This window comes from Xenopus laevis, chromosome 7S (genome assembly GCF_017654675.1).
Source record: "Xenopus laevis strain J_2021 chromosome 7S, Xenopus_laevis_v10.1, whole genome shotgun sequence".
NCBI classification, from domain to species: Eukaryota; Metazoa; Chordata; class Amphibia; order Anura; family Pipidae; genus Xenopus; species Xenopus laevis.
The window spans coordinates 28,623,126-28,645,485 of NC_054384.1; the positions used below are offsets into that span (position 1 = coordinate 28,623,126).

At 38.2% G+C, this 22,360-nt stretch overlaps 1 protein-coding gene across 6 annotated transcripts in view; it reads left to right on the plus strand.

Annotated features, from left to right (window-relative positions):
- The window catches only part of ppp3cc.S (protein phosphatase 3, catalytic subunit, gamma isozyme S homeolog), a 40,650-nt gene that overhangs the window by 12,552 nt on the left and 5,738 nt on the right, over positions 1 to 22,360 (plus strand). For 2 of the 6 annotated variants that reach the window (XM_041571060.1, XM_041571059.1), the window contains exons 5-13: positions 186 to 331; positions 3,807 to 3,946; positions 4,031 to 4,108; positions 4,188 to 4,282; positions 9,427 to 9,552; positions 9,648 to 9,725; positions 11,367 to 11,393; positions 16,752 to 16,836; positions 19,657 to 19,754. In XM_041571060.1, the coding sequence (XP_041426994.1) occupies positions 186 to 331; positions 3,807 to 3,946; positions 4,031 to 4,108; positions 4,188 to 4,282; positions 9,427 to 9,552; positions 9,648 to 9,725; positions 11,367 to 11,393; positions 16,752 to 16,836; positions 19,657 to 19,754 (873 nt within the window). The remainder of the gene's footprint in view (positions 1 to 185; positions 332 to 3,806; positions 3,947 to 4,030; positions 4,109 to 4,187; positions 4,283 to 9,426; positions 9,553 to 9,647; positions 9,726 to 11,366; positions 11,394 to 16,751; positions 16,837 to 19,656; positions 19,755 to 22,360) is intronic. The other 4 variants (XM_041571061.1, XM_018242069.2, XM_041571062.1 and 1 more) reach the window with 2 other exon arrangements.

Consider the following 22,360-nt stretch of genomic DNA (forward strand, 5'->3'; position numbering starts at 1 on the left):
GTCTTGCCAGAACACCTGTGGCCAAATGTTTAATTAAACAAAAAAAAGTAAGTGAAAGTTGATACCACTGTATTATGTAAGTCATTTTCAGGTGAATTCTAATCATAATTTGCATGAAAGTATGAAATCAAGTTTAAAATTCTGTTCAACCAGTCTTAAGACTTAACTCTCTCTTTTCTTTTTAGGTAAAATAAAATATTCAGAAAGAGTATATGAGGCCTGTATGGAAGCTTTTGATTGTCTTCCGTTAGCTGCACTTTTAAACCAACAATTTCTGTGTGTTCATGGTGGACTATCCCCAGAAATACATACTTTAGATGACATTAAAAGAGTGAGTACCTGTTGGGTATTCACATTGTATGGGGTGTTGGGTTCATATACTGTATATCTTATTTAATGTCAATATTTTAAGCAATTGTTTGTTTCAAAATATGTTAAATGGAAAACTTTCCCTTTATAAGTAGTGTTAAAGGGGTTGTTCACCTTTAGATTAACTATTGGTATGATGTATAAAGTGATATTCCGAGACAATATGCTATTGTTTTTCATTTTCAATCTAGTTGCCAAATTCCCCTAGTAACCATGTGCTGATTTGAATAAGAGACTGGAATATGAATAGAAAGATGAGGAATACAATTTAGCAATAACAATACATTTGTTGCCTAAAAGAGAATTTGTTTTTTAGATGGGGTCAGTGACCCCCATTTGAAAACTGGAAAGAGTCAGAAGAAGAAGGCAGATAATTAAAAAAAAAAAAAAACTATAAAACATATAAAATGAAGACCAAATGCAAAGTTGATAGGATTTGGACATTCTGTGACATACTAAAAGTTACTACAAAGGTGAACCACCCCTTTATTCTTCTTCCTTTTATTGTTCTTGTAAAAAACAAGTGTGAAGGCATATCTGATAAGTATTCAGATTATTTTTTTTGGTATGTTTTTTTTTTCTTTTATACCAATGAATGTAAACTGACATAGAATATACCCCTAAATAGTATTTACAAAACTTACACAAAAAAACATCAGATTTGTTCACTAGATGAATCCATTCTAGACGTCTATGGAGAATGCTAATGTCCGTGTCAAGATGTTCGATCCTCTTGTGTGTGTAAATCCAAACATGCAGATCAAATATCATATGATAAGTTAATCATGTCCTTGTATCTGCGTATTTAATTATCTCAAATTGACCAAATATAATAGTTTACCAGACATGCAAATTTTGCAAAAGTTCCCATTGTATAGTGGCCTAGGAAGGCCTAGACAACTTTGTACCAGTATACCAGCAAGTTTTAAATGTCAACACAGGTCTTTCCCTTTTTAGTGTTTCCTTTTTTGAGTTCTTAGTATGACCAGTCCTTCAAGTCTTAGTCACTTGAAACATTTTTGGACTCTGGAATCTGTTATTATTTAATGCCGCTGTCAGTGGCAATCAATGCAATTGGCCACTTTGAGACATACGTGCACTTTTTTTTTAAGAAGATGCTTTATCAAGTAAAATACAAGAACAATAATTTTTAAACCATTTTTAAAACTCTCTACAAATGTGGTTTAAGTAGAAAAGATCATACTAAGGAGGTGGTTGCTCCGATAACCTTGAAATACTGTAGGTAGAAATTCTAAATCTGGCCCACACAAAGACCTCTCTGCAGCAACACATAAAAGCCAAATCTATTCTTCTCTGAAGGTGCTTCTGCAACTACTTATACCATTGGAGTAAAATGCATTCCAGTACTGTATTACTAAGCAAAGTGGCTGTTCTGAACATCCTATATCCAAGTCATTTTAAACACCTAACCTAAATTAAGGTACTAGCACTGCAGTACAATCTCACACCTGAAATGTTTACACCTACACACAATTCTAAAAATTCCACTAATAGCTTAGACGACCAAACTTCCCATATAACATTCTGTGTCCCTTACACATCTTTCACATCTTTTAATTTCCAAAGAAAAAGTATACTTTCTCCACTGCACCTCCCCCTGATTATTTACTTCCAATAATCCACTGATTACGTAACTACGTAACTATGTAACATGCCAGTTAATCCTCCACAAAGAGAAACTGACACTTTACCCATACGGCTTATTAACATGTCCACCAGTTAGGGGCTGATTCACTAACTTCGAGTGAAGGATTCGAAGTAAAAAAACGTCTCTGTCTCTTTAAAAAAAACTTCGACCCCCTAGTTCGGCAGATAAAAGCTACCGAAGTCAATGTTAGCCTATGGGGAAGGTCCCCATAGGCTTGCCTAAGTTTTTTTGATCAAAGGATATTCCTTCGATCGTTGGATTAAAATCCTTCGAATCGTTCGATTCGAAGGATTTAATCGTTCGATCGAAGGAATAAAAAAAAACGTTCGAAGTCGAAGGATTTCAATTCCTAGTCGAATATCGAGGGTTAATTAACCCTCGATATTCGACCCATAGTGAATCAGCCCCTTAGTGTCAGCATGGCCCCCAGAGCTCCCACTCAGTCAGGAGCTTTTGCACATTCTTTACCATTAATATTTTTCTTTAAATGTTGATTCTACTCTGACTTTAGTATCATTTATAACATTCTCTAAACTGTTCTTTAAAAATATATACAGTAGAACCCCGTGTAAAGTTTTTCAGGGGACTAGAAAACATGTTTATAATCCAGGATAATGTAAAACCAGGGAAATGCATTATATTTTAGTGGGAACTTGAGGGAATACTTAAAATCAGGCTATATAAATGTGATGTTTCACTGTACAGCAGTCAAGAATACATTAGATAAATGAAAAAGATGGTTTAGTGAAAAGTTAACTTTTGCTATTTAGCTCTATGCAGGATGCAAAACGATTTCAAAGTACAGGTATGGGTTCCCTTAACTGAAAACCTGTTATCAAGAGAGCTCCAAGAAGCCATCTCCTATAGAGGCCGTTATAAGAAAGTAATTTAATTTTGTTTCAACAATGACAGTACCTTGCACTTGATGGTAGCTAAGCTGAATGAATCCTTATTGGTGACAAAATAATCAAATTGGGATTATTTCATGTTTATATGATTATAATTTATTATGAAGATCCAAATAACTGGAAAGATCCATTATCTGAAAAACGCTAGCTCCCAAGCTTTTCGTCTAATACATCCCATACCTGTTCGACATCGCACATTTTTCATTGCTTTCTTTTGATGTTGTATATATAATCCACAGTAATACATTGGTTAACAAAATGAGTGCACAGTTGATAGAGCAGTGTGTTCATTGTCCTGTAGTTACAACATTTGTCAACGAAGTATTCAAATGTGCCCTAATTAGCAGATCCTACTGGTAGGGAATGAACCACATTCCCTCTTCTAATAATGACTTGTAACCCTTCATTAAGTTGCCCCATCTTCCTCTACGTTTCTCTCTCTCTCTCCCCCCTTCTCTGCAGGCCTCTCCTGCACCACCACCTCTACTATCTTTCTTTCCCTTTCCCCCCCCCCCTTCTCTCACCTTGTCTTAATTGAAAAACACAATAAAGAAAACCACAAAGGGCTCTGCCCGAAACATGTAGTGTGCCTACACTGCTAATAAACACATTACAGTTTAAAAACACTGCCTGGAGCTGTTTATGATTCAATTGTTTTCCTGAATTATTGTACTTTAAGGTGTAACACAGACACCTGAATCTGCAGCCATAAGTAATCAAATATTGGGGCCTGAATCAAAAAACTTTTTTTTCTTTTTTTTTTACTAATAAAGAAAACCTTACAAAAAAGTATGCAAATGTATTTTCTTGCATCATTTTAAAAGATTTTAATGAAATCCTTCTGATTTTCTTTAATACAGTTAGACAGGTTTAAAGAGCCTCCTGCATTTGGCCCTATGTGTGACTTATTATGGTCCGATCCTTCAGAAGATTTTGGTAATGAAAAATCACAGGAACATTTCAGTCATAATACAGTAAGAGGTTGCTCTTACTTCTATAGGTGAGTTGATATAAGCAAATCGTTTGTGTATCATCAAGTATAACACACATCATTTTTTCACAATTTATTTATTTTTTTTAACAGCTACCCTGCAGTTTGTGAGTTTCTACAAAATAATAACTTGTTGTCAGTCATCAGAGCACATGAAGCTCAAGATGCAGGGTAAGAATGAATACACATCTCTTTACTGAGATGCAATTTCTCAATAGTACTTACTAGTTTGTCTTGTTTTGTTTTTTAGTTACCGAATGTACAGAAAAAGTCAAACTACAGGGTTTCCGTCTTTAATAACAATATTTTCAGCACCCAATTACTTGGATGTCTACAACAATAAAGGTAATGAGTTAATTGTGTGTGTGTGTATATGTATGTGTGTGTATATTGTGACAAGCTGGCGGCTTGACCACGTAACTTTTAGGGGGATTAGTCAATGGTGAGCAGGCAGCATAGGAGAAAGGAGCCGAAAGACAGGGACACACAGCTTCTTCAAGGAAAACAGAGATTTATTTTCCAACTTTACACAAACACAGTATTGCCCACAGACACAGGGGTGACCATTTTATCATTCAAACAAATAATAAAATAAAAACCTAGCCCATTGGGCACTACCTTCACACCTTGAAGCAGTCCCTGACTAGGCTGGGCCCCTTGTGGACTACCAGCAAACAAAACAATTGTTGTGGCTCACCCCTGTACTCACAGTCTTGGAGTGAACCTTTTAGCCTCCTGGCTTTTCTTCAATGTCCCACACAGACAACAACTCTGGCTCTTAGTCACAGCCACGGGCTCCCTCTGCTTCTGGCAGGATCAGGCGGCACTCCCAGCTCCTCTGGGAGTTCCTCACACAGCCAGGTCTCCTACCTGCTGTGCCCTGATGAGAGACACACTCTCCTATTCCAATTAACTTTAAATAGTCTTTCCACAGGACAGCTTTCCTGTGGAAGGTGAACTCCAATCTCTGGACTGGATCTGTGGAATGGAGTCCCTGACTACTAAAGTCTTTAAACAGAGCGCTGATTCTCTGTTTCATAACTCCCTTCCTGGAGCCTACCTCAGTCCCTGGGGCGAAATTAAAGGCTAGAGTGACCTTTTTCCTCCTTTTCCTAGTCACTCTACCACATATCCCCCCTCTCTGCTTCAACCCGTAGGGGTGAGCACATTGAAACCCTAATAGAAATTCTTTTTCTCTTAAAGGGATTTCTACCTCTATACTCCCCACTCTTTCTGTGGATAAAGGGCTAGGGATCTGCATTTCATCACCCTGACCACCAGGGTGTATACTTGGGCACTTTTTAGCCTGTAACATATTGAACCCATATGTTTCAATCACCGTGTACACACATAGGCTGCTTTGCATACTGGACCCTCTCTCAGGCATCACCATGCGTTTGCCTTTGTTTTTCAATTTACTCCCCCAGGTTATCATGCCTGAACCATGGGAGTCACTTTCACCACATGCAGTTACACTTTCTGCCACTAAGCCTGAACCTGCACAGAGAGGCTTAGTTTTCCTTAGAATACCCCCACCAATGGAAGGTATAACGCTCTTGGATGAACCCTTTAAGGCAACCTTATTACCTCTATCACAGGGATTCAACACATGTATGGCTATGGGAGTGGTCACACACAACTCCTGCTTTTTATTAACTGGGGAAGATACTTTGGCTGGACTTGTATCAACCCAGTCAGACACACATGCTTTGGCATCACAATCATGCACACTCTGCCTTTTACCCACTGTAGGGTGTCTTTCTTGGTCACAGATTTGTGTCACACACACTGACACACAATCAGTTATATGCTCAGTGGTAGCAAGCAACTCACATTTGGCAGCATTATGAGTATTCATACTGGACTCATCCACTGACAGACAGACACTTTCTGTCTGCAATACTCCTTCTACGGCCTGTAGAACTGGAGTGGGGTCACACACAGGATCTGGGGTATCCAGAATCTCACAATCTGGAGCCTTAAGAGGAAGTTTAACATTAATTTTACTTTCCTCTACATTCACACCATGTGGCTTACCACCATTGGTTACCATATTATCTTTTTCAACAACACACTCAGTTTGGTTGCCACTCAACATACATTCACTGAGTTTAACACAACCCTCTGTCTCTAAGGGTTCACTGTAGGTGGTCTGGGAATCCCCACCTGAATCACTTTTCTCACGCAAGTCTTTACTTTTTAAGTATAGGTCAAATGCCTCCTTTAGTTTCATCCTTGCAGCGTCACACTTTTTAAAGGGGCAATTATCCGTTATGTGACCTGGGCCAAAACAATATGTGCACTCTGTTTTGCACACAGCCTCAAACTTGCACACCCACTCTTGCACGTTATACATGGGGCAGGGCTTAAGGTTTACTTCACCTTTAAGATACCCTCCATCTGAATTACCAACACAATTTTCACTCATATTGTGTTGCACACACTCACTTTCTGCTTCTGCATGTTTCCCACTGTGAACAACCTCCTTCACAGGCTCTAGGGGAACATTACATTTAGGGGTCACCCCTACACTTTTCTCTATGGGTGTTAATTCACTCCCCACAGTCACACTTTCAGAATTCACCTCTGAACATTTTTCAGCAAAATTAAACATCACATTTTGCATAGGATAAACATTACCCAACTGGTACAACTGCCCCACATGCAATACTTCATTGTTATTTAATGAGTCCCGAACTAAGGAAAAGTCTGTTCCCTGAACAATGTCTCTCCGGACCTTGCCTGTAAATAAAGAGTCACAGTCTTTCAACCCACCAGCCTGCTGTTCCCTTTCCACCACCCCTTTAAGAATAGTCTCACCATTCCTGTAGTAGGGCCTCCGGTGTGGAACCGCTGGGGATGAATTCTGGCCAAATATGCCAGACTGGACTTTGAATCCAGACGCAGTAGACTCTCCTGGCACTTGTGAAGCCTCTCTCACTTCTAGCTGCTTTAACACTGGACAGGTCGGGACACACTCACCAACTCTGTGGCATCTCCAGCATGGCTCCTCCATGTGGCTTAGGTCATCCCTCTTCATCTGTCTCACTTTACACTGCTGTAACACCAAGACATCCTGTCTGTACAGCTCTCTCTGTGGTACACAGAAAACATTAGTCTCTTTCACTGAAGACTTTGTAGGAGCCTCCTTTGCTCCTGGCAATTCACCACCACCAGCTACAGACTCAGCTGCTGGCCTTACTTCCGCCCACATTTGCAGCTGTTGCGGAACCGTAACACTGAACTTTTGCTGCCACTCTCTCAGATCCTGCAGCACTTTGGAACGCTCACCTGGCTTGCATCCAGCCGCAGCGGTCTCCTTTACCATCCGCAAAGTTTCTCTCACTTCCGGTGCCTTTACCACACTCGATGTGCGGACTCTCTCCCAATCGTTGTGGAACTGCATCCACCAGTCGCCACCTTGCTGTTCCTGTTTCTTTAACACAGCCCTCACAGCCTCCTGCTGAACAGCTGAAGAATAGGGATTAGCAGCACAATTTGCCATATTCATCACTGGCTTAAAGGTAAAGTCTCTTAGGCTCATCAGCCCTTTAAACAGGTGTATGTCTTTTTAATTGCTCCTTATTTTGCCCGCATCCGAAACACCATATGTGACAAGCTGGCGGCTTGACCACGTAACTTTTAGGGGGATTAGTCAATGGTGAGCAGGCAGCATAGGAGAAAGGAGCCGAAAGACAGGGACACACAGCTTCTTCAAGGAAAACAGAGATTTATTTTCCAACTTTACACAAACACAGTATTGCCCACAGACACAGGGGTGACCATTTTATCATTCAAACAAATAATAAAATAAAAACCTAGCCCATTGGGCACTACCTTCACACCTTGAAGCAGTCCCTGACTAGGCTGGGCCCCTTGTGGACTACCAGCAAACAAAACAATTGTTGTGGCTCACCCCTGTACTCACAGTCTTGGAGTGAACCTTTTAGCCTCCTGGCTTTTCTTCAATGTCCCACACAGACAACAACTCTGGCTCTTAGTCACAGCCACGGGCTCCCTCTGCTTCTGGCAGGATCAGGCGGCACTCCCAGCTCCTCTGGGAGTTCCTCACACAGCCAGGTCTCCTACCTGCTGTGCCCTGATGAGAGACACACTCTCCTATTCCAATTAACTTTAAATAGTCTTTCCACAGGACAGCTTTCCTGTGGAAGGTGAACTCCAATCTCTGGACTGGATCTGTGGAATGGAGTCCCTGACTACTAAAGTCTTTAAACAGAGCGCTGATTCTCTGTTTCATAACTCCCTTCCTGGAGCCTACCTCAGTCCCTGGGGCGAAATTAAAGGCTAGAGTGACCTTTTTCCTCCTTTTCCTAGTCACTCTACCACAATATATATATATATATATATATATATATATATATATATATATATATATATATATATATATATATATATATATACACGCACACATTTTTTTAATATTCTTTGTGTGTGAATGTTTGTGCATGTAAGCAAATATTTGGCCCTTTCCCAAAAAATGTAAAAGCTCTGAGAACATTAAATGTATATCAGATTCTTGTCACAGAACTGCAGTCTGTACTTGCTTATAAGAACTCTATACTGCCCATTGCATGATTTGTCCGTCATTCATTGAAGAGGGTCTGACAATGGAAAGTTTACACATAGCTATAGCGGGGTGATTGTTTTTTTTTTTTTAACTTCGTGGAAATAATGTAATTCGTTATATAGCAGCCCTATGGAACGATACCAATGGACAAATTAAAATTTAAAGGGTTTAGCTGTATTTTGGTGTTTTATGTCAAGGTACGTTCAAGAACTAAACACAGTTACAGTCCAATGTGGTCTTTCCATATTATAGTAAAATCATCAGGTACACCAACAGGTGCGTTGATTAGTGTCCTGCAGCGGGTCGGGTACCCGCAAAAACCTGCGGTATCCTGGGGGTTGCGGGTAGAAGTTCCGGTGTAGGTATAGAGGTGGGACGGGCCGGTGGTCTTCTCAATAGTGATTTTGACTCCTTTTTTCTGATCACGTCTACTTCCGATGATGTCACTTCCGGGTTACAATGACAGCACTTCCTGTTTTACGCATTTTTTTCTGATCACGCCTACTTCAGATGTCACTTTCAGTTTACAATGACAGCACTTCCTGATTCTTGATGGTCTGGGTTGCAGATAAGGTATTTGCGGGTTGGGTAGCGTGTCCCAGCGGGTAAGAATGCGGGTCCGGTTGCGGAATGCAGGTTGCGGGTTCCAAAAAATGGACCAGTGCAAGACTCACTTTTTGGTGATATTACGTAAACTTGAAAGGAGCAACATTTTAGGTAGAGATGAGGGGCTGGTCTACACCTTCTGTGTGTTGGTTTGTTAGCGATGGCTCCCAAATTTTCTGGAAGCTTTTGCATTCTCTCCAGGGCGATGCTTGATAATGTTTCATTTATACTTTTATAATTGCTTTTTATTTTTAAGGGTTTAAAAGGTTTATAATTTTCAAATTTTTATTTCCAGCTGCTGTATTAAAATATGAAAACAATGTCATGAACATCAGACAGTTCAACTGCTCACCACATCCATACTGGCTGCCAAATTTTATGGATGTCTTCACGTGGTCATTGCCATTTGTTGGCGAAAAAGGTATTGTTTCATTCCTTAAAGTTTTATAACCGTTTCCCTTTGTGCCCAATATGATATAATGTTAGGTGATTTAACACATATTTTATTCTGCACAGTTACTGAGATGTTGGTGAATGTTCTGAGTATTTGCTCCGATGATGAGCTTATGACTGAGGGTGAAGACCAGTTTGACGGTAGGATTATTATAATATAGCTAATTCTGATTTTAGAATTTTTTTGATATAACTTTTCTTTTAATACACACTTTCTAGTTGAGTTGTACAAAGTTGTGTACGTAATTAATCAGATCAATTAGTCAATCATTGACAGTACAAATAGTTTCTAGATAGTTGCACCAAATACATAGGCTGGCACATTCGTTTCATTATAAATTCTCTTTTGTTTTGACTGCATAGCACCCTACCCAATTTACATTTTCTAAAGATTTGTTTTGCTGTACTGACAAGGTTTATGATACCTTAGTCTATGTTGTCTTCAGGCAATATTCGAAAATAGGTGCCTTGTATATCATCAGTGTTGTACTTAACATATATAACCTATTGTTAATGTATTTTAAATGCTTTACAGGATAGAACCTTAACATATAACCTAACTTAACATATATAACCTATTGTTAATGCTTTACAGGATAGAACCTGCCACAAAACATAATGGCGCTGTAGCTTTGTGTACAAACATATTTATCTTCATACATTTTTTCACTGAACCAGTCTACTTTGCTAATATGCATTAAAAATGTTATACATGCATTTATAAAGACATATTGATATAGAAAATAGAAACGGTATCTTAGCCCTGTTTGCTGTTCATGTCCAGATTGGCAACAGTCTTTGTAAAAACTGTGATGTGTAAATCACAGACATTGGAAAGACAAAAATAGTCAGTGGAATAGAAAAGTACAACTGAATTTTCAAACTATAAATTTTATGTAATATATATATTTTTAATATTAAGTGTCTCTTAACGTGCACTTCATACAATATCCCCAAAGTGCAATCATAATTGTCATGTACAGATGACTATATATTCCTCCTCTTTAGCTCTCCAAACAGAAATATATATATTGTGGGCTGGACAAGATTTTCCAAAATAGAATTGTAACCCTTGGGGATCAGTAGCTGCTTTCTATTGTTAAATGGAGACCCCTGCATTTGCCCATATTTGAGCCATTTTAAAGCACCCAAGTTTTAATATATATATAGATATATATATATCTATATATCTATCTCTATCTCATGGTGACTTTCTCCTGCTTTGTGTTCATTGCTGAACTTTTGTTCAATTCATAAACCACAGAAAGCAGCAGATATTTCATTTTCCACTGTTGTCCACTGTGTACTTTGCCGTATGTCCTTTCATGTAGTATCTAGACATTGTATAAGAAACTGACAGGCTGCACACATGTACTATTACAACATATACATTGCATTATCCGTAATCCAGTGCATTGTCTTGCGGATGGCATGTGAATTACTTAACCTTTGTAACTCTCTGCCTCACATTACTATTATGTCTCTTTCCATTCTTTCACTTTGCAGTGCATCATAAGGCCATCTGTTAGTAAAAAAGACTATATGTCCTTTCTTCGCTCATCACATGGAATTGTCCCAATCTGTTTAGAATTCCGGTTTAAGGCAATATATTCCCCCTTTAGACATCTAGCTGCAGAATTTGCCCATCCCTTATTTTTTATTATTATAGAGTATCCACCTTCATTCTTGCCACTGGCAAGTAAAATATCTATTTTCTTATTTGTCTCGCTCACCTATTTCTCCATCGTTCACTTCCTTTTTTTCTGGACTCTCCATCTGAAGAACGACTCATATATGGCAATAAAAAAGGTACAGACCAGACAGAGCACCATTGTTTTGAAATATGACTTCCATCCAATTTTGGAGGATTACAATATATTTAAGGAATGTTACATATGAATATTCAGTGTAGCAATTATTTTTTCTTTTGTATTTATATCATTTTTGCTCACACTTTACCCATGAGCATTTAAAAACTATTTGCGTTATACAATTTTCCGAAGTCATATTCCTAGACATCTGTCTTTCTGTGCATGGCATTTTTCTACTTTCCTCCCATTCTTTTTAAGAGTAATTTTCCATCCTCTTATGTGTTTCTATCTAACATTCTGTATATCTGGACCTGCATGAATAGGGGGCATTTTCATTTGTCTGTCTTATGTTCAGTGGTTGTTGTTGGCAATTTTATTTTCAAGTTGTGCATGTGAAGTGTTGTAAATGTTTACATGATTTTGATTCATGTTGGACCATTCATTTTTGTGATATTGTGGTTTTCTGCTTACAGTAATAGTGAAACTTGCACCACCAAAATAATGGGGTGGTCAAAACTTGTTAATAGATTGCAAGATTACAGCTAAATGTATACATTTTGAGAAACTTTGTATTTTTTGATCCTCCTATATATATATGCTAAATTGCGAAAGCTCCAAAATTTAAACACATTGCTTGTGGCCATCCTGCTTAATCGTGGGACACTGCCTGTCTGCATTTTCTTGCCATTTAGCTAGATTGCCACAAGTAATGAATTTTACTTTGGCAACCCAAAGCTTAAACAATGGGAAGGCATTTTCAGGAAGTTTGTCGCCTGCAGTAGCAGAGCTTTACCCCAGGCAAAAAATCTTATTGTGTGCCAGTGCCCCTTAAAGGGGACCCGTCACCCAAAAAAATTATTCAAAATCCTATTTTATCACATTAGTCAAGCAAAATGAACTTTAATTACACTATATCAATTATTTGAATCTTGCTTCCTTCAGTCTGGGATTTCAAAATTATAGCAAACAGGCAGCAGCCATTTTGTGGACACTGTTATTAAGGCAAGCCTTCCATCATCTCAGAATCTTGTTTGTGCACCAGAATGGGGGACCCGATGTCCATCCCCATGTCCTGGCTACACAATTAAATGGTAAAAAGAATGGGGGGAATATATGGAGAGCAGTGACATCTAAGAAGTGCTGAATGGAAAGTGAAAGTAATTGTCTGCCCCGCCTCTATGCCACGGGCATAGAGGAGTGGCGACAATATTTGATTGACAGCTGAGATTTTTAAATGAGCTTACAACAGCTATGAATGCTTTATTAAAAAATAGAAATTGGATTTCATGTTTAATTTGAAAAGGACTTTTATTATACAGATTTTTGTGTCTGGGTGACAGGTCCACTTTAACCATGAAAGCTATTTCTCTGTAGGATGAAAACAAACAAGCTGCTTTATTTACCTTATGTGGCGAAACAAGGATAGCAATATTTGTTTGTGGTCTTTTTTTTGTTTTGCTCTGATTCTGGGATGAAACATACATGCTTTTGTTGTATGTATGTATGTACAGTTATGAAGAATTCAGTATCAAGGGAGTAATCGGCATGGCCAGATAAGCTGGCCATAGACGCAAAGATCCCATATTTTCGGACCGTGTGTGGAGAGTCCCGACATTTTTTGTCCCACGGAGATCGGTCTTTCGGACGATTGGCCAGGTTAAAAGATTTCTGTCTGCATATTTTGCTGATCGGACAATTTTCAGTGGGAGACTGTCACTAGCTTTTGCTCGACATAAACTTTTGTACGATTGCTGTCAGGGGCAGAACATTGGCTGATCTGTTCTCTTTCTACTTTATTTGATCTGAAGGGTTAGTGGCAGGTCTGGAGATGGGGAAGTCCAATCGTTCGAGGATTTGAATAATTGGATCTTTGCGTCTATGGCCAGCTTAATGCAGCTTTATTTAGATATAGAATCTTACGGTTCTTAACAGACCTCTTAAATGTAAATTAATTTAAAAATACATTAGCATTGACTTCTATTCAGTGTCTGAACATTTTTGTATAGCCCCAAATTCTTTTTTTATAGCAGTATGTTTGCTAATGTGCAATTGCAACCACCTTTCATCTGTCGTATGCTATAGTCTCATCAGTTCAGTCTTAATATTCAACCCGTAAATATTAAAACCCCTACTCTACTTAGACCCCCCTCCCTGCTTCCCCCCGGCAAATGTCCCTAACTTTTTACTTACCCCTCGGCACAGATTCAGGAATAGCAGTTCACCGCAGCCATCTTCCGGGTCTTTGGTAATCTGAGAATGAGACCGGCGGCACATGCGCAGTTGGAGCAATTTCCCGGTTTGCATGTTACAAAATGGACGGAAATTGCTGAAGCGCTGGAAGAAGACATGAAGACCAAGAAGATGGCTGCTGTGAACTGCGATCCCTGAATCTGCGCCGAGGGGTAATTAAAAAGTTAGGGGCATTTGCCTGGGGGGCAGCTAGGCTGGGGGGGAGGAGAGGGGGGTCTATGTAGGGTAGGAGGTTGGGTTTTTTTTCTAGTTATGAGTTTAATTCTCCTTTAAAGCATTTCGTTTTTACTGAGCTTTACTAAGCTTTAATTGTTTCTAAAATTTGTACACAATTTGGAAATCCCTAAAGTGAGGAAGTGGTTTAGTAAAGCAGGCAATGGGTCTCTTTCTTACCTGCAACTCCACTCTTTTTTTGTCCTATGGACAAATAATGCAGATCTATCCACTGGTCCACTTGCCATATTTGACTCAAAGTATTTTTGTATAAACTTTTAGAGAAATTGGCAAACTCTCCAGAATGGTTATCGCTTCCTTCCTATCAGTCATCTTGAAAAGGTCTATCACTAACTCTGACAGCCAAATAGCATTGTCAGAATAGAAACAGGATAATAATTTGTAAAATATAGAATTCTAGGCTCAACTGATAAATTGCTTAGCATAGGTCTGTCTATATTCTGAATCAGGTTAAATTTTGCCCAGCTGCACAACATTTTTTTGTTTTTAGGTTTTCACCTTGATTGTTCGAGCTAACTTAATCCACAAACTTCTCTAAAAAAGAATAGCATATTGCTCTTTTGAATATTCCCATTAAAATGTACAGCGCAGTACCCTAAACGGCAATCCTGGTGGTTGTTGCATAATCATAGAAGGAAGATTTCTTAATGCAAGACCAACTCTACTAAAAACAAATATTCCCATCAATTCTTATACTTTCTTCAGCCTATTTCTCTATAAAAGGTCTTAATCGTGTGTGTGTTTGTGAATTTATTTAGGGTTTATTATTATTATTATTATTATGTATTTATATAGCGCCAACATATTGCGTAGCACTGTAAAGTAAATGTGATTATATAACTAAAAATGGGTTGCTCCCATTATTGGTTTAAACTGTTTTACACAAATATATCACTCAGACTTGATTCTGGATCTCATAACTGTAGAATGTCTCTTTTTGGAAAATGTTAGTACCGGTAAGTATGTCTTTTTCAAATTAACATCTGCAGTTTGACTTCCCCAATTCAAGTCAGTATTTCTGTGTATATATTGCATGTATGTATCCTAAGAGTCCTGGAACAAATGATATATGATATCCTTGACACTTCTATATTCTAATAATTATAGCTAAGGCATTTTGGTGATTTCCAAATACAGGTACTAATATCCACATGCTGCTAGACTGCAATTCTCAACCTGTTTTTATCTTAGTATGTTAAAGGATTCTGGGAGTGTCATGTGCACACACTCATATTTTTGTAGCTTTGTACTCCAGCCTATTGAAGGATCCCCCTGCCTGCAGCCAGTGTGACAAAGGAAAATAGTGATGCATTTAACTATGATCATGACTACAAGTAGTATTGGGGGCAGTTTTCTACTGAAAAAAAGATTGTGCCTGTACTACTTTTTCTAGTATTAGTAATGCTTCTGCTGATTTTCATAGAAACATGTCCGTTTTACTCAAAGGGATACTGTCATGAGAATTCTGCACCAAAATACATTTCTCATTCTCATTTTTTTAAATATATTTAATTTTGACATCTGACATGGGGCTAGACATATTGTTAGTTTCCCAGCTGCCCCCAGTCATGTGACTTGTGCTCTGATAACATCCCCTCCCTTTCCCACCAGCAGCCTAACAACAGAGCAATGGGAAGGTAACCAGATAGCAGCTTCCTAACACAAGATAACAGCTGGTAGATCTAAGAACAGCACTCCGTAGTAAAATCCAGGTCCCACTGCTACACATTGTTCCATTGTGTAGGAGAAACAACAGCCTGCCAGAAAGCAGTTCCATCTTAAAGTGTTGGCTCTTTCTGAAAGCACATGACCAGGCAAAATGACCTGAGATGGCTGCCTACACACCAATATTAATTAACAATTAAATATAAATACTTGCTGGTTCAGAAATGAAATTTTATATTGTAGAGTGAATTATTTGCAGTGTAAGCGGTGTAATTTAGAAATAAAAATGACTTAAAAATCATGACAGAATCTCTTTAAAGAACCAGTGCTTTAAACTGTAGAGTATTTTAATTACTGCAGCTTTCGTTCATTCTTATTCCGTTCCTAAGATAGCCATACATGGGCTGATAAAAAGATGCTAACTGGGCCCAAGAATAAGGTAGTCCAGATTAGCGATGATACTCATTTTGTGACCTTAACAAACTAAAGTATCTGTGTATGGCCACTATATATCACTCTATTTTTACAATTGAGTTCCTTGTCTTTGTCTCTCTATTTACTATAAACTAATTTACTATATATACTCCTTTTGTAACATGCCAACAAAAACACTTGCTACAATGGTTTTCCTTTTGATGGAGAAAGCATATATATATATATTCAGGTTAATATATTTGTGCGTGTGTGTGTGTGTATGTATGTATGTGTATATATGTGTGTATATATATATATATATGTGTGTATGTATATATATATATAATGTGTATGTATGTATGTATATATATATATATATATATATATATATATATATATATATATATATATATATGTATATATATATGTATGTATGTATTATATATATATATATATATATATATATATATATATATATATATATATATATATATATATATATATATATATATATACACACACACACTCTATATATATATATATATATATATATATATATATATATATATATATATATATATATATATATATATATATATATATACACACATATAAGTGTATGTATTTTAAGGTATTTCTTTGCATTTAAATTTACCTATGTTTTGTTTTGTTTAATTTTCAAATTAGCATTTTTCCACTTTTATTAAAAAGACAAAGTGTGTGGTTCTGTGGCTTTTGTTTATAGGATGTTTTTCTATATCCCTGAGCTTGAGATTTTTTCTTCCATTGAAAGTAGGTACAGCAGCAGCTAGAAAAGAAATTATCAGGAATAAAATTCGGGCAATTGGCAAGATGGCAAGAGTCTTCTCTGTGCTCAGGTAACTGTTTTTTTCTTTCATTGTATGTGATTCATATATTTCTTACATACATACAATAAGCTTAAGGAGTCCTTGCAGAATGCAAAACTTATTTTCTCCAAGTAGGCAAACTAGTTTTCAAAAGCTTTTATCGGTAATTGTGGGTAACTTAGGGAGAAAGGCCTTTGCCTAGGACAACATTGCCTACATTTCCATTGAGATCTGCTCGTTCATCCAGCCACATGAATAAACTGACCAGTATTTTTTTGTCCAACTAAAATTCTCCAATTTTAGCAGATTAAAACCTCAGACCATTAATGGCCATTTCATTTATACATTTGTAAACAAAAGTTTACAATGATACCATGGCAAGATCATTGACCTGTTTGGCTGTACACACTTCTTAATCCTGTCCAGGTTTTGGAAACTGCAAACAAAAACTAACCAGTAGGAAATTACATTAGTTATTTTCTATATAAGTGGAAGCACTTTTATACCTTTACATTTTTTTTTTTTTTTTTTTTTTACCACTCTTCAATAAACAGCCCATTTGGGTCCAAAGTGATGATGGTCTGCAAATACTTAATCAGGAAGGCTAGGAAATCCTGTCCCCCAAAGACTATATTGAGAGGTGGATTTTGGTCGTCACTGTACAGGATTCTCGTAAGGTTTTTTAGTCCATTTGGGTGAATAATTCAAGCCGATCAACCTCACCAAATGTATAGGTCTTCCCCTGTATGGCCAGCTTTAGTCTTAATTCTGCAATGTGTTACCCGTTATCTCGTATTGTAGAAAGGGCCTTAACCTTAAAAGGGCAGGATACATTATTTAAAATATGAGCATTTTTCAGTTTATCCAACAGATTTTGCATGCAATATTTGGTGAATAAATATGGTCATAAATTGCAAGTGTTTATGGCGTTTTCACCAGGAATCCATGTACTGATTTTAAGTTATCTGATAGATACTTAGTTTGGGTCATTGACGCACCAATATCTCATTTGTTTGCAAATTCAGCTGTCTTGGTAAAAGTGCGATACTCACCCGTGGTCACTTATTTCTTTCCATTTAAGCCAATAATTTGATGAGTGAGGCAAATATTAGCACGTGACAAGTGTGATATCATTGGGCATAGTATATCAAAGTATGATAAAACTCAAGAGAAGATTAGTTCATCTTCGAGACACCAGATATTTTGCAGCTAACATCTGGCTGCCGTGCCACATTAATGTTGAATACCACACACCTCAAAGCCTGTCTCAACTATAGCTGCTGTAAAAGAAAGTCTGTTTACGGAAAAGGAAAACTAACGAAGCAGTTTAGTGCCAATAGATTAGCCACAATAGTGCAAGCTATAACACTATACTTCTGCTTTAGAATGCTTTACCATACCCAAGAAAACCGCTCTAGAAGCTCAATATTTGTTTAGTATAGCAGCTGCCATATTGGCTTGGTGTGACATCACTTCCTGCCCGAGAGGAGGGGGGGGAGGGAGAATGGAGCAAACTGAGCATGCTCAAGCCCTAGTCCTGGAGTTTAAGCTGAAAACAAGAAGTCTGACACAGAAGGAAAGAAATGCTGTGTTTCTTTTGACAGAGGACTCAGAGCAGAAATAATTTGAGGGTTTACTGGTGTATTTATATGGACCTTTCTGATATAGTTCACTTAATTTTAGCCTTTCCTTCTCCTTTAAAGAAGCTGGTAATGATTTTGCAACTCTGCACTGCTTGGTGAAATTGAAACTTCTTTAGACTTTTCTATTACGGCGGATTAGGTAGGGGCAAGCCAAGTTTTGAGGGCCATAATATTCTTCATTAAATGCAGTATTTCATAGTCTGCAACAAGTGATATGGTGGCAAGGTAGAAGCAAAAACAAATGTATTTCAAAAAAATGCCTGGTAAGTGCCCAGCTAATGGCTCCTTGGAAAAAACACTGATTCCACTAATGTTTCACAGATTGCACTTCATAGCAATAAAAGTCTTGTCCTGAAAATATTTTAAGGGTCTCTGGTGTTTTTTTTTTTTTTTTGGCAGAGGTGTATTTTAAATTATATAGAGTAGTTAACACAAATATAATGTATTTTTCCTTTGGTACTTACCTTGGATTTTGTTGAGCATTGAATTTGCGCCGGATGCTGTCGATGGAATTCATTACACAGCATGTGGTTGCTGTTATTATCAGCAGTTACCAGCCATGCAGTATTTTGGTGGGTATAAAGTTCAGGAATACTTAAAATAGAATATACGGAGCATATTCTGAACTCGTGCTGTGAATACTTGTGTTTCTTTTGGATCCTTTTTGCATACTTGGTTTACTTTACTTCTACGTTTCCATGAACTGTTCGTGCTTTTAGTGTGCATTAAGACATTCTGGCATGAATCCTACAAACTACTTTTCTGATAGTTGTGATTTAGGTATTTATACTGGGTGTTTTTTTCTGTTTTCTTTTGCTATTTGTTGACAACTTAGAATTAAACTGAGCAGCATTTAAGTTTAGAAACCGATTATTATTATTATATATAGTTGTTCTATGATCTATCAGTGTTTTGATTTTTTACTGTAGAAATGTTCTCAAGTATTTTATATTGTTTTCAATGAATAAAGGATTTTAACTATTGCCTTACGTGAATGTATTTTTCGCACGACTTGATGCTTTAACTCTTTTAGCATGGTGTGTCAGTGGTATTCTAAAGTTTCCAGGTATTCCAGTTTTTTTTTTAAGGAGAAAGCTTTGCTTGTTGTCCTGCACTTTTTACATCTTTACATCTTTTCTGATATTTTTTTTATTCCCAGCATAACCCTTTAATATATTTTAATGCATTTCTATTTCATTTATAACAGGGAGGAAAGTGAAAGTGTGTTGACACTGAAGGGTTTAACACCCACTGGAATGCTGCCTAGCGGAGTACTTGCTGGAGGACGACAGACTCTACAAAGTGGTAATGATGCGCAGCTTGCAGTACCCCAGATGGACTGGGGCACACCTTATGCATGCTGGAACTTTCTTAGCTTTTCAACTGTTTTAGTGGCTATGCTAGTGGAGTAGTATCTTGTCTATTTAATCTGGGGGAGCTGAAATGCATACCAGGGTACAAATTTTGTGAAGTACCATCTACTGATACTGCTTCTAAAACTTTAGAAACACAGTCTTAATTAGAATAAATGAAATACACGAAAGCTGTATACCTTTGCATAGAAGTTTTGTATTTAATAGACTAGTTTACTATTCTAACCTGTTCAACATTTTGTACCCTGGTAGCCATACTTTCTGTTTAAAGGGATACTGTCATGGGAAAAATGTTTATTTTCTCAAAACGCATCAGTTAATAGTGCTGCTCCAGCTGAATTCTGCACTGAACTCCATTTCTCAAAAGAGCAAACAGATTTTTTTATATTCAATTTTGAAATCTGACATGGGGCTAGACAATTTCCCAGCTGCCCCAAGTCATGTGACTTGTGCTCTGATAAACTTCAGTCACTCTTTACTGCTGTACTGCAAGTTGAAGTGATATCACCCCCCTTCCCTTTCCCCCCCAGCAGCCTAACAGAACAATGGGAAGGTAACCAGATAGCAGCTCCCTAACACAAGATATCAGCTGCCTGGTAGATATAAGAACAGCACTCAATAGTAAAAGCCAGGTCCCCACTGACACATTAAGTTACATTGAGTAGGAGAAACAACAGCCTACCAGAAAGCAGTTCCATCCTAAAGTGCTGGAAAGCACATGACCAGGCAAAATTACCTGAGATGGCTGCCTACACACCAATATTACAATTAAAAAAAATACACTTTCTAGTTCAGGAATGAAATTTCGTAGAGTGAATTATTTGCAGTGTAAGGGTAATTTAGAAATAAAAAATACATCATAAAAATCATGGCAGAATCCCTTTAATGTAATGTGTGTAATTAACATCTTAATCTTCTTCTTGCACTGTTTTCTTCCTCTTCACTTGCAGCAGGTTCCCTTTTCAATCTCGTCTGACTTGTTTGTCTGTGTCTTATGACCACAAGTGTGTGTCTGGTGTTAGCATTCTGCTTTGCACCATGTTCTATCAGCTGTTACCTGTACCTGATATCTACAAATGAATTATAAATCCGGATTAGGGGTTATCCACCATGTAAATATATTTCACATAAAAATGTGTAAATTAAATTCATTTGTAATTTCACTTACAAAGGCTGTCATTTTGAGCACATATATTTAAAGGAGAACTAAACCCCCCTGGTTAAATCAAAAATCCCAATCCCCTTCTGTCCATTGGCCCCCCTCAATGCTTTCTCCTTCCTTAGTAACTCAGTGGAAAAAGTGTCCCTGTCATGTACTTTGGCATAATTATGCAGAGTAGTGCAGCGGAGCTCTTCGGCACCATCTTCTCATACTGTTCTTTCCTACGGCAATCTACTGAGCTTTCCGCACATGCGCAGTAGGCATGAATACCAGAATGGCCCCAACTGGGATGAAAAAGCTCCGTGGCGACGCTCACTTCTGCGAGGAACCAGAAGATACAGAAGATGGTGCCGGAAAGCTCCGCTGTGCTATTCTGCATGAATATGCCAAGGTACATGACAGGGACACTTTTTCCACTGATTTACTAACAAGGGAGAAAGCATTGAGGGGGCCAATGGATGCAAGGGCAGGACCACCATCAGAAATCGCAGGGCCCCGTATGACAACATTTACTGGGCCCCCTGGGCTGCACCCACCGCAAGCCCCACCTACAGGTCCACCCTCCCCACCACACAGTAAAAAAAAAATTGGTGGCTAGGGTTCCCACATGTTAATAAAAAATAAAAAGATATTGGTGGTCAGGGCCCCCCCCATAAAAAAAATTGTGGCCAGGCCCCCCCATTAAAAAATATTGGTGGCTAGGGCCCCACATGAGAAAAAAAAATTGGTGGCCAAACTTGGTGGCCAGGCCCCTCCCCCCCACATTGAGAAAAATGGTGGCCAGGGCCCCTTAAACGTCCTTCCCGAAGTCAGCAGCTCTCAGAAAGATGGGGGGCCCGGCTAATCAAGTAAGTGTGGCGTGGCCGGGGCCCCCCTTACCCTCGGGCCCCCTACAACTCGCCCCCCTGTCTCCCCCCCCGATGGCTGCCCTGCGCAAGGGGATGGGGATTTTTGATTAACGGGGGGGGGGGTTTAGTTCTCCTTTAAGGGGCAGTTCAATCCGTAATTTTGTCAGCATGGGTTAACACATGCTCATTATCAATATATGTTTTTGTTTATAGTTTGCATGTGATTTACACAGAGACTTGAATTACTGTTGTGTTGATCCGAGTGGTGTGCTGGTGCTCTCGGGACACTAATAGAAAGAGGCAGCATACACTTTACACATACACTTTGTGCAAACTTTTTATCAATGGCTGCACATCTACCAGGCTCCTTCCATTCCTGGAATAACTTATGCTCCAACGATTACAGGCAGCACTCCTTCATACAGGTAAAAAAAGTCTTAATTTTGACAGCCATGTTTCAAGCCTTTATCAAGCCAGCTTTGATAAAGACCCATTTTAGACTCGAAATGTTGCTGTAGCCCTTCATTT